General features: G+C 46.1%; 1 protein-coding gene across 1 annotated transcript; it reads right to left on the reverse strand.

The window, feature by feature from the left end:
• Positions 1–11,297: 11,297 nt before the first annotated feature.
• Positions 11,298–15,876, reverse strand: LOC134168024 (prostate stem cell antigen-like). The gene is made up of 3 exons (XM_062627371.1): positions 15,595–15,876; positions 13,666–13,770; positions 11,298–11,733 (listed from the first exon to the last, which is right to left on the reverse strand). The coding sequence occupies exons 1-3, from the start codon at positions 15,644–15,646 to the stop codon at positions 11,516–11,518; spliced, it is 375 nt and encodes a 124-aa protein (XP_062483355.1). The 5' UTR covers positions 15,647–15,876; the 3' UTR covers positions 11,298–11,515.
• Between the last annotated feature and the right edge of the window lie 325 nt (positions 15,877–16,201).

Raw genomic sequence — 16,201 nt, forward strand, 5'->3', positions numbered from 1 at the left:
TTCTTAGAGTTGAGCTGCTTTGTGCTCTTAGATGTGGTTACTGATTGCTTTGTGCTCAGTGGAGAGAAGGGTGACTCAGGCACCATGAACTGGCTCTAGATCACAGAAAAGCTGAACCAGAGAGGTCTTTCACTTCTCCATTTGTATGTACCAAGCTTAGCTTCTGCATGGGAGTTACTCAAGGCCAGAGCAGCACTAGATACATCTGTGATGGGCAGCTGGCATGGAGACACAGAAGCGAAGGCTGGTTTGGACTAAATATAAGAAGAGTTCTTGCCAGATACTTCAGTGGAAATGGTCTATGTCCCCATTATGCGAGGCAGACCAACAAAGCCCTGTTTCAACCATCATCTTCAGAAAGTGTCTGATTTGTCACTTTGCTTCCTAGATCTTTGGTTGCCTTCAATGGTGTCTACTTCTTATCACACCACTCAATAGGAAAGAGGTAGTTGTATGTTCTCCTTTAGCCTGAGGACTTTGTCTTCTTTACATCAATATCTTAATCCTGAAGCCAGAAGCATGAAAGCAAATGTTTCAATGCAACTTCAGTCACGCAAAGTTGTCCACTGTTTTTTATTTTGTGGTGAATCACCAGGGTGGTGATAGCAGGGAATTTACCTTGATGTATCCACAGTCTTGGATATTTGCTTCCTGTCTAGTTCTGCTTCTATTTCTGCTCCACCCTTTGCATTTTAGGATTCTTTCCAGAAAGCATGGTGAAATATGTGCAGGAAAACAGCCAGATGTTAAAATAGAGCAGAGTAAATAAGAGTAGAGTAGAGCAGAATAGAGTAGAGTAGAGTAGGATGGGATGGAATAAGAATTCCGGGAGTAGGGGGAGGGAAAGAAGGGGGGGAGTGAGTGAATGAGCCCTCTGCCTGGTTTTAAAACACAACAGAATATAATATCATAGAATATGATAGAATGCAGTGGAATGAAAATAATTAAATGGAATGGAGCAGAACAGAACTAGGATAAGATAGCATAGGACAGAATAGGATAGGATAGGTTGGGATAGGATAGAATAGGATAAAAAGATAGGATAGGATGGCATAGAATAGGATAGGGTAAGAGGATAGGATAGGATAGGGTAACGTAGGATAGGATAGGATAAGGTAGGAGAGGATAGGACAGGATACAGTAGGCTAGGCTAGGCTAGGCTAGGACAGAATAGTTCAGTTGGGAGGGACCTACAACGGCCATCTAGTCCAACTGTCTGACCAATCCAGGGCTGACCAGAAGTTAAAGCATGTTATTAAGGGCATTTCCCAAATGCTGAAAGACATGGGCATTGACCACCCCTCTAGGAAGTCTGTTCCAGTGTTTGGCTACCCTCTCGGTAAAGAAATGCTTCCCAATACCAAGTCTGAACACCTTTGAACCAATCCCTTATGTCCTACTACTGGATCCCAGGGAGAAGAGATCACCACCTTCCTCTACCCCTCCCTACCCCTCCTCAGAAAGCTGTAGGGAGCAAAGAGCTTGCCATCAACCTCCTCTTCTCCAAACTAGACAAACCCAAAGTCTTTAGCTGCTCCTCATAGCACATGCCTTCCAGCCCTTCCACCAGCTTCATTGCCTTCCTCTTGACGCATTCAAGAAGCACAAAATCCTTCTTAAATTATGGGACCCAGAACTGGAGACAACATTAAAGGTGAGGCCACACCAACGCCAAATAAAGTGAGATAATCCCCTCTTTTGACTGGCTGTGTTTGTTGTACACAGGATGTGGTTTGTCCCCTTGTGCCAGGGCGCATTGTTGACTCTTATTGAACCTGCTTCCAACCAGAACTCCCAGATCCCTGTCTGCAGGGCACCTCTCCAGCCACTCCTCTCCCAGTTTATACTCATGCCCAGCATTCCTCTGGGAATCAGAGAATCTGACATTTGGACTCATTAAATTTCCACCCATTAAGCATTAATTCCATACTGTTCTGCATCTGGGGAATAAACATCCATCCCAGACTCTAGGACATTTCTGTTCTTCACATCTTTTTTGCTCTCTATAGAAAGGTCTCTGTGGATGAGACCCTTCTGCAGACCATGGTTATTAGAAAACAAGGGGATACAGTGTCATCTGCCTCCCACCTCCCTTATCATAAGAGTCATACAAATTTGGAAGCCTACCTTTGCAGATAAGCAAGCTGGGTGTTGACTATGCCTGATGAGCAAAGAGAATACAGATGTGTAGCTCTGGATCTGAGGAGCTTACATGGGCAAGCAACAGTGATGTCACCTTGTAGACCTTGACTCAGGTTGAGGTAGTGACTGTCTGAAGGCACGTTACGAAGGATTTGGAAAGATCTAGGCTGGGAGGAAGCAGGTCAGTCTGAGAACTCCTGGGTCCACTTGGAAGAGGGGTTTCCTTCATAGAATCATAGAATGGTTTGAGTTGGAAAGGACCTTAAGATCATCCAGTTCCAACCCCCTGCCTTGGGCAGGGATGCCTCACACTAGACCATGCCACCCAAGGCTCTGTCCAGCCTGGCCTTGAACACTGCCAGGGATGGAGCATTCACTTCTTTGGGCAATACTCAGCACCTAGAAGCTGTTATCAATTAATCACAAACAATTACCTTATGCAGATTGATGCCGAAGAAACAGAGATTTACACCAATCATTGGGCCAGACTAACCATCCTCCGTGGCTGTTTCCATCTCCAGCCTCATAAATCCCATGGTTCAATGATAGCATCATGCCACATTTTACACACACATCTTCAGTCTCTGCAAACATCCTCTTCTTCAGTCTTTTGCTTCAGATTTCAGCTGGAACTGAAGCTGCATGTTGTTTGATATTGCAGAGTACCTAAAGCATTAAAGGTGCAGAGGGCCAGCCTCTGGCACTGAAGCTGACTAAGAAGGAATGGTCTATGACTCTTTCTTCTGCCAAGACAGAATGGTTGCATCCAAACTGCCTCCTGGGAATGGTTTTGTGTTAGCTCCTCTTTCATCCCCAGGAATTATTTGGGAGATCCCTGGGCCTAACCCATGCTGGTGACAATAGGGATGACTAACCTCCATTGCCCAGAAGTGTCCACTGACCTATGTGATTTACTAACACAACCATGACCTCTGGGCCTGGAACTTGCTGGTTCATCCCTGAAAGGTTAGAAAAGCAGTAAGTTGCTTGTAGTTTAGTTTTCATGATTTTGCAGAAAACACTTTTCTTATCCTCTACCCACCCTACATTTCTGGGGTGTATGTGGGTATATCCCACATCCAGTGCTTCTTAAGCAGGATCCTAGTAGGTAGTAGAATGGGTTGTATGGCCACTTGCTGTTGGGCTTGATTTATGCCTAAATGGACCTCAAAACACGTACAATAATGTTAAAAGAGAATCACAAAGGGACAATATGTTTTTGCAAAAGCCCAGATAATGACTACATTTGAATTTCTTCTGTCAATTCAAGAGTCAGTGGATTCTTGACTCTTATGGATACAGATGTCACTAACAAAATCCCTGCAGGAATTCATGTATTTTCTCAGCATAAACTTAACATCTTCCTATTTAGCTCTATACAGAAATGAGACTGAAGAGCTTTTTATAGTAGCTAGGCAAGATTTCCTGGGGTAGCTGTTGTATCCTATGATTAACCTTTTGTCAGCAGCTACTTGTGTGCTCTCCAGTAAAGCCTCAGTCTTCAGTAAATATATATATCTATGTGAATTAAACATTTCTTGATTCTTAACCTCTTTTCCTTCAACTGTCACGCTGTATACATACATACACACACACATGTGCCCTTTCTGCCTGTCTCCAAGAGCTTTTGAACCATAGAGCCATCGTGTGCGTGCAAAAAGCCACATGGTGATCTCAGCTCTCATAGACGTTAAGGGAAGCCACAGACAAGACAAGCCTCCAGACACAAACCTGTATGGTACTAAAGCTGCTCTAAGCTCTCCTAGAGCCTTCTCTTCTCCAGGCTGAACAAGCTCAGCTCTCACAGCCTGTCTCCATAGGAGAAGCTGATCATTGTTGTGGCCTCCTGTGGACTCGCTCAAACATGTCCACATCTTTCTTATGTTGGGGCCTCAGAAGTCGACCTCAGAATGATAAGAGTGGGGAGTTTGGGACAATTTTCCATTGACTGTGAATGTCCCTGCTCTCTGAGATGAATACTTTTGGTTTGATGGCTATTTCTTTATGACAGGATTGTTCCCTCTCATTGTCTTTGTGTCAAAAGCCAGGTCTTGGGATGTACTTCTGACATGGATATGCTTGTAGCTGACCTCAATGTCAACAAGTGTCCTTGCTTCCCATAGAACAGAAGCAATCACATCACATCCATGGAACTCCATGGCAAAGGCAACTGTTTCTTTCCTCCATTGTCCTGGGAGAAGGATGAGGAGAAGCAGGGCAGAGCTGCTGCATTTGAAGAGTACCTGATAGCAGAGCATTTTCTGTGAAACCAGTGAAGAAGATAAATTAATTGTATGGGATTAGGGAGGGCAGGGAAACATCTGTCTTTGATAGTACATGGGTGTGAGAGCTGTTGTGAAATGCTCTGTTATTTTACCACAAAGCAGCTGGAGCCAGTCCAGAAGCAGTGACTGCACCTGAGCTCTAGACTCTTGGCAAAAGATTACCCTTCTCTGCCTCAATGGCATGCAATAGAAAGAGCAGAAATGGTTTTCTTAACGGTTCGCTTTTAAATATTCCCTTTTAAACTTTGAATAGTCAAAATCTGAAGTCCTGTCTAACCTGCCTTCATATTTCTAAAGCTTGTTTCAAATGTAGAGGAACAGAATAGGTCAGACGCATTCGAACTATCACATCTCAACTATTTGAAACTTTAGCCACACCTTGCTCTCTTTTTAATTACAACAGTTGAATAGGTGTCAAAAAACCACCCAGTTTCTGCTTGAGAGTCAGTACTTCCCTTCATCAGGGATTATAGTGATAGAATCATAGAATCATAGAATAGCTAGGGTTGGAAAGGACCTTAAGATCATCCAGTTCCCACCCCTCTGCCATGCGCAGGGACACCTTCAAATAACCATGTCACCCAAGGCTCTGTCCAACCCAGCCTTGAACACCACCAGGGATGGAACATTCACAACTTCCTTGGGCAACCCATTCCAGTGCTTCACCACCCTCACAGTAAAGAACTTCTTCCTTATCTCCAATCTAAACTTCCCCTGTTTAAGTTTTAACCCGTTACCCCTTGTCCTGTCACTACAGTCCCTAGTGAAGAGTCCCTCCCCAGCATCCTTGTAGCCCCCTTCAGACACTGGAAGCTGCTCTGAGGTCTCCACACAGCCTTCTCTTCTCCAGGCTGAACAGCCGCAACTTTCTCAGCCTGTCTCCATACAGGAGGTGCTTCAGCCCCTGAGCATCCTCGTGGCCTCCTCTGGGCTTGCTCCAAGAGCTCCATGTCCTTTTTATGTTGAGGACACCAGAACTGCACTTAGTGCTGCAAGCGAGGTCTCACAAGAGCAGAGGGTCAGGATCAACTCCTTCGACCTGCAAGGACAAGAGGTAAAGGGAAAACAAAGGAAGTTCAGGTTGGATATAGGGCAGAAGTTCTTTACTGTGAGGGTGCTGAGGCACTGGCACAGGGTGCCCAAAGAAGTGGCTAATGCTCCATCCCTGGCAGTGTTGAAGGCCAGGCTGGACAGAGCCTTGGGTGACATGGTCTAGTGTGAGGTGTCCCTGCCCATGGCAGGGGGTTGAAAATGAATGATCTTTCCAACCCAAACTAGTCTATGATTCTATGATTCTATTTCGGGCAGAATAGAGGCCTTTCTGTTCACTGCAGAAACATTGGTTGTTAGAGAGCACATAATTTTCTCTTGAATTTGTACCTAAGAGCAGACAAAAGCGTTACCCTTTCCACATAGCAAAAAGCAAGTTTAAAGGAATGCAACCAAATGCAGATACAGAGCAGAAGGCACAACTAGTTTTGACAGAAGGCAACTGTGTGGGTCCCTGCAAATTACTCAATGTGTATTGACCCTTGGTGCAAACAAATCCCCTCCCTGCCCATCTCTCCCCTTTCACTCACCTGCCCTGATTGAAGTCCTCATTCCACAAATTCCCTCAAGGCAAGACTGAATCTTTAATGAAAATAACAAGAGAGGAAGGAGCAAAACATTCTCCTTTCCTGGCTCAGCCCCATACCTATCATCTCTGTGGCAAGGGAGCTCTATGGAGGCAGTCAAACTACTCTAACCATGGAGGGCCACCAGCAGAAACGGATCCAGAGCTTGTTCATGGTGTATCTAGGTGATTCATGTGCATAAGTGAGCACAGGCCCATGAAGGGGGCATGTGTGGATGCTGGGATTTCGGTGTGGATGGCTGGGATATACAGACTGTGGTGCAGACACGTCGCAAGAGGTGTTTTAATGAGATGGTGACTTCATATGGTGATGCCACCATAAATATGGGCTTGTTGATGAGAAATCAGAGAAGCCTTATCAGCAGGAGGTCAGGGCTGTGACAGGATCTATGCATAGAGAGCATCAAAAGAGTAGTCATGGGTGCAGCATCTGGTTTGTAATTTGGTCTAGAAAGGCATTAATAGAGATCAAGGTAAGGTCAGAAATGAGCAAGAGAGGGAGCTCTCTGCCCCACAGAGTTGTCAAGTGGAAGGATTGGAGTGTAATTAGTCAAGACATGATGGGATGGACTTAGCTTCATCAGCCTTGTCCAGCCAGCCTTGTCCTGGAGTGAGTACAGTTACTTAAGGGATGTTCTGCAATCAAAAGGCAGGACTTTTGAGTGTTTTTAGTGGCTGTCCAGTGGTTTAACAGCTGGAAGAGCAGAGATAACTGCAGGGTCTCTCTCTGGTCTGTTTGGACAACAAAAAGCCCCGTTGCACAATAATATGTGCATAATGCAGAGCAGGAATGTGGCAGTGCAGGGTGGGTTGGTAGCGGGTAATCCTTCCCCAGCTGTGTTACTCTAGCTGACTCTATTGGGGCTTATTTTTAGCCTAATCTCTCCCTTGACCCCAGTAAAGTCACAATCTGAGCATCTCTGGATGTCTTGGATCTGATAACATCTGTACAAGGCAGAGGTATGGAGACAATGTGTAACTTGCCCCAGGCTGCAAAGGCAATGTGGAGCACAGCAAGGCACTGCTGGTCCTTAAATGCCAGCTAATCCAGGCTCTCTGCTCCAGAGACTTTCTCCAGTGTGATCAAATGTTTTTAACCAGCAAATTGGGTTGAATTCAGGGGATCTTGGTGACACTTTTCAGGCCAATACAGGCACTGGGTGCAACTTTACTGGGCCATAGGAAATACTGTATGCCCTAATCCTCATCCACAGAGGTAATGAATACTACCTGTAGTCATTACACAAGATGTTAATGCTACCTGTAGCAAATACAGCATCATAATAATGATATAATCAACACTTTTCTTTAAGCGGGCTGGAGCACCTCACCTCTGGAGACAGGCTGAGAACATTGGGGCTGTTCAGCCTGGAGAAGAGAAGCTGCCTGGAGACCTCAGAGCAGCTTCCAGTGTGTGAAGGGGGCTACAAGGACCCTGGAGAGGGACTCTACATCAGGGACTGGAGTGATAAGACAAGGGGTGATGGGTTCAGACTGAAACAGGGCAAGTTCAGGTTGGAGATACGAAATTCTTCCCTGTGAGGGTGCTGAGGCGCTGGCACAGGGTGCCCAGAGAAGCTGTGGCTGCCCCATTGCTGGCATCTTCAGGTCCTTTCTAACCCAAATCATTCCATGATTCTATGATCCTGTAACTGTGAACCTATGTCTATAATGTTTACTACCATAAAATTCATACCAAAGCAGTCATTCCAGATCAGAGTTGCTTTATTTTTTCCATCTATAAGAGGTAATATCACTGGAGAATCGTACTTCTACGTTCAGTTCTTAACGCAGCTGCAGCCTTTGAAGAAGTGTGGTTGCTGCCCTTAAGAAAAATAAACCACCCACTTTATTGTCCAGCTATTTATTATTCAGATAATTGAACTTCAGTTTGCTCCTGGAGGAACAGGAATCTCTTGTAAATGATGAATTGAGTTGTATTAAAAGCCTGTCATCAGTTTCAGGTCTTTTGATAAGGGTGAAAGTGATAAAAGAACTGATAAAGCTGCTCAACCAGCAATGTCAAGAAGCAACTTGTTTAGGCAAAATAACCCAGCCTTGTCCTTCAAAGAAATTCTGTGCCTCTGTGTCACCCAGCAAACAGCTCTTGGGCCTTTTTCTCAGTCCCCTGAGAGTAAATCAACCTTCAGCTTCAGATAGCTGTGTGATGCCTGGTCACCTGTACCAACAGAGAACACTGCTGACACAGGGTGCAGATAGCAGCAGGAGGGAATAAGCCCTGTTTATGTTTGTTAGGGGTTTACAAGGCAGGAGGGGAGGCCAGCCTTTCTGTCAATGTGCAGTTGCAGCACTTGTGAAAACAGTCCTCTTCCTGGTCCTGCCCTGGCCCAGCCCAGGGACTGACCAAGTGAGTCATTTATCCGCCCCAGTTTGCCACCTCTTAACCCTTCCCAGAACTGAGAGGGTTGTTTTTTGAGGCTGGTTATCAGTGACCTGGATGGAGACCATGGTTCTGTGCTATTGCCGGTTCCATGACAGGTACCCATCAAGCAGTGGTGAGCTCCACCAGTTACACCACATCCGCAGGGGCTTCCTACCCTGTTCTTTATTGTGTCTATCCCACTCGTGGCCTCTCTGAGTTGCATCTTCTATAAACTATCTAATCCTCCCCACCTCCAGCGCTGCATACAGAAACTCCAGGTACATCCATAGAGAGGATCTATCTCCAGATAAATCCAGAGGAGAATTACTCAGAAGTCATTCATGTACTCCTTCCAGAAACTGGGAGGAAGAACCATCCTTTCAGCCTGTAAGGGTTTAGACATCAGCTCTCTGAGCATGGGGAAGTCCCCTCGTGGCTTCAGCAAGAAACTCCTAAAGATTGCGCTCTAGCAAGTAGACATCATTGCCACATGGGACTGATATAATACCACAGTTAAGGAGCCTCTATTCATGCTAAAGACTTTTGACACCTCCCATTTTCAGCAGAAAGGGCCATTATAGACAAATAGCTTGATGGGAAAGGATGTGGACACGTCTGACTGCCTGGAAATTGCTTCAGGATGTGGACAGAGGGCAATAATGTGTCAGAGACCTTCTTATAGTGCAAGATGATCCCCTGGACCAGAGAGGTCATGGAGCTGGTCAGCCATGCCGAACACATCCTATCTGTGAGATGTACAGCTGGATGAACCCCCTTTTCAGTGACTTAGACTCAAGAGATTGGCAAAAGCCACAATAAATCACCCCGCATGTCCCATACCCTCCTGCCAATAACCAGACTCAACTCCTATGAGGAAGGTGGTTCATTCTGGACTTTTCTTTGGGAAAACCCCTTCCCTGCTTCTTACAATTAGCAGCTTGTTAATTCCTTGCATCCCAAAGATTTATGTACTGTTCTCTTTCACAATAGCAGGCAGTGTCATTATCCCCTGACATCCCATTGACTTAATCCAAAACATGATGCTGGCCCTTGCCCCATGGTTATGGGTCCCCGAGATGACATTGCACATTCTTTGCAGTTCAGATAGTTCTTAGAATACCAGAGAGGAAAATGGGGCTTTTTTTTGGCCAAGCATCCTCCTCTTTTGGTCTTCCACCCACTGCTGTCCTGACTTCACAGCTCCTTGACTTCATGGGTCTTGTCTCCCCCTCCCAGGGCTCTCCCAGGCCCATCTATACACTCCGATGACACCAGCCTTGTCTTCTTTTGTTGTGAATTAGAGGGACGCACATACAACACAGTGGCCTTCTCCACAATGGTTTCTACCTTGTTTTTCAGATCTCTTCACACGTGTGTTGCTTGAAGATCTTGTCTGAGAGCTTCATTCAGGCAGTTTTCTATGGTGTTTTCTCTGCTGCCTTTGCCAAGCACTGTACAGGATCTCCCAATGCAACGTGGGAGCACCCAAGTTTATATCCATAAAATAAACTATGTAGAGAAGGCAAACTGTAATTTAGAATCTATAACTATATGGAGGGGCTATAACTGTGTAGGAGAGATGTTAAAACTGCAGAGTCTGCCTTGCAAGCAGACAGCTCATTGGTATCAGCATCTGAGAGCAGTGGAAATGGTTTTCCACTTGTTTGAAGCTTGCACGGTTGCCACATTAATTACATCCGTAAAGGTGGGCAAAGCACAATGATACCGGTGCTGGAGGTTGCATTAAGTCCCTCCTTCATCAGATGTGAACCAAATTTTCTACATATGGCCAGTAGAAAGCCACTCTGGCTTCAGCAGGGAGTCCCAGGAAAGGGGAAAGACCAGTGGGTGAAGAAGAGAAATTCCTGTTATAAGGAAGGGAAGAAAGGACTCTGTGGGTATCCTCATTATCCCAGTCAATCTTCAGGAAACACCAGTCCCACGCTACTCTTCAGCACTCCTAGACCTGTCCTGACAGCACCTCAGGAGTAGTCAGCACCACACCTTTCCCTAGCTCCCCCCCTCTTGTTTTCCTTTGTCTTTTCTCCACACCTGACTCCTCCCCATCTCTCATCTAGGCTGGAATTGTGTGTGTGCTTGCCTCTACGACTGGGGTACCGGGAGAGGTAAATGCAAGCCCTGATCTTTACTTTCCCCACTCTCCCATCTCTGAGACGCAGCCCCACAGGACCTTTAAGATAAATGCCTTTCAAACCGGGTGACAGAGCCTGTGTCCCAGGCTGTGGCATAGGGAATGGACCAAGGAGGAACATGGAGAAGAAAACTTGAGTACCTTCCTTTTGGAGATGGGGACCTTCAGGGGATGCCACTTACGGTCAGGATGGAGAACGGAAATCTCAAAATTAGAACTGGTTGACCAGGACACCATGGGGACACCCTTTATATTTCACTCCAACCATTATTGTCCATCATGGTGCTCCAGGTACCTGAATGTGAAGCCCACCACCCTAAGGACACTACAGCTGTGGGAAGGTGAAGGAATGGATGTATGTGCATCTAGCAGGGAAGGTGAGCACTTCTTTTGACTTGTATGGTAGATAACAAAGTGCAGTGCCACCAGGTCTGTGGGTTCTAAGCTCTCCTCCAGATATGATTGTTCTTCACAGCTTTCCTTAGGGTATATGCCCTCCAGAGGTTGTCGTAAGCCAGAGCCCCTCAAGCACTGAGTGTGCGATTGCACCTCTATTCTGCTTTGCCATGGCACATTCAGCATCATTACCACACAGCAATGACAAGGGCTGGACATTGGCCAGACATGCAGCACACCCACTGCAGTCGATGCTGGGTGCAGAAATACATGACTGAGTGATACACAGGTAACACACTCACACTTGATTCAGGAATAAGTATATTTTAGGTGTTACACAGGTAGCATGCACACATCTTGTCTTATCTGTTGCCACTACAGCAATACAATTGTAGTAATGAAGAAGCTATCATATGGCAAAGGTCTGCCATCAGCTCCAAGGATGCTGTGTGCCCAACACACCACATTGCTCCTGCTTACAATTCCTGACATTAGAAAGGATGCTCCAAGACTTCCTGTGCTCATGGAAGTCCTCTGCTCTTCAGGAAGACCCAGAGCACACTGCCTGCCATCCCTGCTGCCATCCCATAGCTGCTCCTCACGCTTCCAGCTGCGTTGACATTGCAGAGGTCGCTGCTGCAGCAGGAGATATTCCTGTTGCCTACTCTGAAGTCCTGATAGAGTGATTCACAGGACGACTCACAGCCCTTGCTGAAGATGCTGACGAGCCCTATGATCCCTGGAAGGAAAGAGGGACCGTTACTACAAGGACTCAAAGCCACCAAGCCAACCCAAGCCCCATGGAACTGAATAACGAGATGCTGTTCTTATCTGAGCTCACTTCTTGGGAGATAAAAGAGTATTTCTAACCTGGTGCATGTTTCAGTGTAGCAGGTTGTATTTTTGGGGTGTCACTTTGTCAGCAGCAAAGGAAGGGTTTCAATCCCCAAGTATTTGCTCAGGGTAATGCATTGCACAGCACAGTTCTCAGGGGGTTCTAATCCAGCACCAGCCGTTAACACCTTTGCTGTGGAGTCTACCTCTAATGGATGAGGAGCAAGCATGTGTGGTAGTCCTCACTCATATCCTCTACATGCTGGTTGCAAAGTGCCCTTCAACATCTAGGAAAGTTATGGAAATCTCCGTATGGAGCCAACCTGAGAGAGCTGGGCTGGGGCAGCCTGGAGAAGAGAAGGGGAGACCTTAGAGCAGCTCCAGTGCCTAAAGGGGCTGCAGGAAACCTGGAGAGGGGCTTTGGACAAGGGATGGAGGGACAGGCCAAGGGGAATGGCTTTAACCTGCCAGAGGGGAGACTGAGATGAGCTCTTAGGCAGAAGCTCTTCCCTGTGAGGGTGCTGAGGCGCTGGCACAGGGTGCCCAGAGAAGCTGTGGCTGCCCCATCCCTGGCAGTGTTCAAGGCCAGGTTGGACACAGGGGCTTGGAGCAAGCTGCTCCAGTGGAAGGTGTCCCTGCCTGTGGCAGGGTTTGGAACTGGATGAGCTTTAAGGTCCCTTCCGACACAAACCATTCTATTGCTCTATGAAACACGGCTATCTCCACTTCATAGATGACAAAGTTATTGTTTGATTTGATTCTGAGAGGCAAAGTCAAGTTTTCTGTGCGTGGTTGATGCTCAGTAACTGCTGCTTGCCATCAGTTTACAGTCTGCATGGGGTCGCCTCATCTTGCACAATCTAATCTGGGTACCAAGTCTTTCATATATGCAAATTCAGTGTATAGCACCAGTGGGTTCTACGTGTTGCATGTGAGTGCATGGCTGTAGGTTTGCGTATTTCCAACAAGAGCAATGCCTACTGGAGGTATGACATTTACTGCCTCACAGAGATGAGTCTGAACATGCCACTGATGGGTCTTCCACCCTAGCTCTAAGAGCAACTGAGCTGTCACCACAGATCTGGACCAAATCTGGAATGGGAGAATCAAATCATAACCTGTTAAAGGAATGTACCCAGAGGCACACAGATGGCTGCATTCAGAGCTGCCTGTCCATGAGTCTAGGTGTAAAGCTCTCTTTTCATTGAATTCAGCTAAAGTCAGCTCTGTTATTGAATGCTCCTCCTAACTTTACGAATAGGTTTCACCAAACTCAGCCCTTTACGTTTGAATTCATGCTCCAAGTTTTCCAAAGCCATCAACTTATCTATTGCCCTTGTAAGCAAATAATTTCTGGCACTGCAAATAGAAATAAACCAAATTTTGCACAGGTGAGGAGCATTGGTAGGTATTTGCCATGTCAAATGCAGATGCACCCTCCTGAGATTAGTTCCAGGCACTGTCATTGTACAGGCCATACTGCTCAGTGTTTAGCATGATCTATTGGCAAGCACTAAGGAATTTAAGGGGTACAGCATGCACATGCTGTACCCATAGCCAGTATGAGTGTGATGGTCAGCACCAAGTCATCAGCTATCACCAAGCGATAAACACCTCTCTTCTATCATTTCTACTCAACATGAAAGTCATCTGAAAGCTTTTTTATTACCTTTTCTCCCCACATGGCTTTTTCTCTTCCTCCTGCACACTGAGCTTTGCTGGACAACACTAACTGGTGTATCTACACTAGGTGAACCTGGCTTGGACACCCGAGGCTGGCACCATGCTTGGCTCCAACATGATAACTAAGACATTGACCACCCCTGCTTTGCCTTACTGATCACATCCGTCTTGCACAATTCATTCTCCTTGCATTCCACTTCCGTCTGACATTTGGAGTTGCTGAGCTGTGACATGCAGCTGTAACACTTCAGAGAAGAGCCTGAAAGAGACCAAGAGGGGTTATAAGACAAATCTGTCTGAAGCTCTTCAGGGAACCCAACTTCACACTTGCACTGAGAAACAGGACCATTCCCATGGGTCCTCAAAGGAACATAGCACCTCTGTTACTGGGAAAACAGTTTTGTTCCATTTTCAGTGGAGAGTAGTAGATTTGTTTGAGGTATAAGTCAAAATCTGCAAGAACTGAAGATGTTTCAGACTGTAGTCAGAGCAGTGAGGATGCAAAAAGATGCTGGACAACTGGTCTCATTGACTGATATAATCAGTCAATAGAAAGTGCTTCCCAAATGCTTCTTCCTCCATATTTGGGATGCCTGACTCAATTCCTGTCCGGAGCAGGCTTTTTGTGATATTCCCACCTCCTGAGCTGGGATAAAGGGAAGGATAAGTTGATATTATTTGTCTGTCTCCATAGGCATTAGTGTTTTGCCAGGTGGGCTTGTGAGACTTAGCTGAGGCATTCCTAAAATTGGATGGAAGAGGGAAAGCCCAGAGGGAAGAGGTGGTGAGGAGCAGACACATCCCCTCCATCACTCCCTCTTAGAAAGCAAAGTGCAAACATGTCTTTCACCTCCTTATGAAAACCAGCTCACCACGCGCTTCCACCACCTCATGGACATGCAGCACTATGGGGGATGCAAGTCAGTCCTGTTAACATCTGCTATGCTGTTACGTGCATCAAGCAAAGGCAGGATAAGCATTGAAGCTTACAAGTGTCCAGCCCTAGTGGCAAATAGTCCCCAGAGGAGTGAAAGCATGGTGCAATTACATGACCCTATTACCTACCCATGCCCCAGGGCATTATTGGAGCCTTGCAAGTGCCAGAATTAATGTATATATATATATATGTACTTTAACCCCATGACCACCAGGCTTGTATCATGAATCTCTTAAGTCAATACCCTAATGCCTAAAATACTCTATTGGGGCACAGAAAAGCTCCATTTAAAAAACAGTGTTACTCAGAGAAGAAGGAAGAACTGATTTGTGGCACTTGGTCTCCCTCTGTCTAAGCCTTTCTGGTACAAATGACTGATGCAGCATAGAAGCAAAGAACCAAACCCAGTTTGTCTGTAATGCTGCACTCTGCCCTCACATTTATGTGACTTAATGCAATGAAAGCTGAATTTCAGAGCACTCTGACAGAAGCTGGGAAAGGAGAAGGTCTGGCCAGGACTTTACAAGACCCTTTTCAGCCTGTTTCTTAAGCATCCTCTGCTGATTGAGAACCGTTTCTGCTCAGATTTGCTGCTCTGGTAACAGGGAAAAGCTGTTTTTAAACCATTTTCTCCCAGTGAGGCTGGAAAAAAACTGACAGCATCAAACCTGCCCGTCCTGTTAATAAACCAACACACTCTGGCATTCTCCCTTCTTCCGTCCCATTAAGATTCTGACAATCTGTGCAGTGTCAAAGGCCAGTTTTGAAAGGAAGAGTCAAAAACCAAGTTGGAGCAAACTTACCTGTGCAGAAATGTTGTACATTATTTAATAGCCTGGGAAGAAGAAAAAGAATCCTCCCATCCCATTTAATCCCCACTATATGGTCTGGCTTAAACAGTCTTGCTTTCAATTATATTTGGATCTTAGAGGATTTATCTTTCCTGGAAGCTGCATTAGGATCACATCATCACCAGGGTGGGACTATACCTATTTCCCTGCAACACCCAGGTTATCCCATCAAAAAGCAAAGGTCTTCATAGGATAACTGCACCAGCATTTCTTCCCTCACTGCCAAACCCCATTGCAGGTCTTTTCTCCTCCTTCTAGTGGGGGGACAAGGGGCAGATTGTCCATGCTGTCTTACCTGATTCCAAGCACAGGACTGCTCCCAGCAGGAGGACCAGTAAAGCCTTCATTCTGGAATAGCCTCTTTGGTGCTAAATATGGGTTGTTTCCTCGAGGGGCAGTTTATATACTGTGGGAGGCAGCAATCAGGCATGCCCTCTGTGAAGGCACCTGAATGAGGCTGCTCGCTGGACCAGGGAGGGGTGGGTTTGTGGTGGTATTTGATTAGGTGCCTCTCCTATCTGACTACAACTTGCAGAGCTAAGAGCAATTCCTTTCCTCCTACCCTTGTCAAAGTGCTCACATGGGTGTTAAAAAAAACACCCCAAATTCTTTCAGACAAGGCTGACCTTATGCGTTTCTCCAGAGCTGCACCCTGTGAACAAGCCTCTCCACCCCCATTGCTACCCTGAGTGGAGCTATTGTGTTTAAATCAAGGGCAAAATGTCCTTTTAATAAACACTTCCAGCTCTTTATCTGCATGTTTGAGTATCTCTGTGGCACTCCTGGCATGTGGTAGCAAGGTATGTGGGCACATTGCAGTCCAGCTGTTGAGGTGCTCATTTGCATTTTTTTGTATGTATTGTGTGTAGTCTATTTAAAGACAATGGGCAATTAAATTCTTT

This window comes from Pezoporus occidentalis, unplaced genomic scaffold (genome assembly GCF_034315485.1).
Source record: "Pezoporus occidentalis ecotype Australia unplaced genomic scaffold, CSIRO_AGI_Poc_V1 ctg3, whole genome shotgun sequence".
Classification (NCBI taxonomy): domain Eukaryota; kingdom Metazoa; phylum Chordata; class Aves; order Psittaciformes; family Psittacidae; genus Pezoporus; species Pezoporus occidentalis.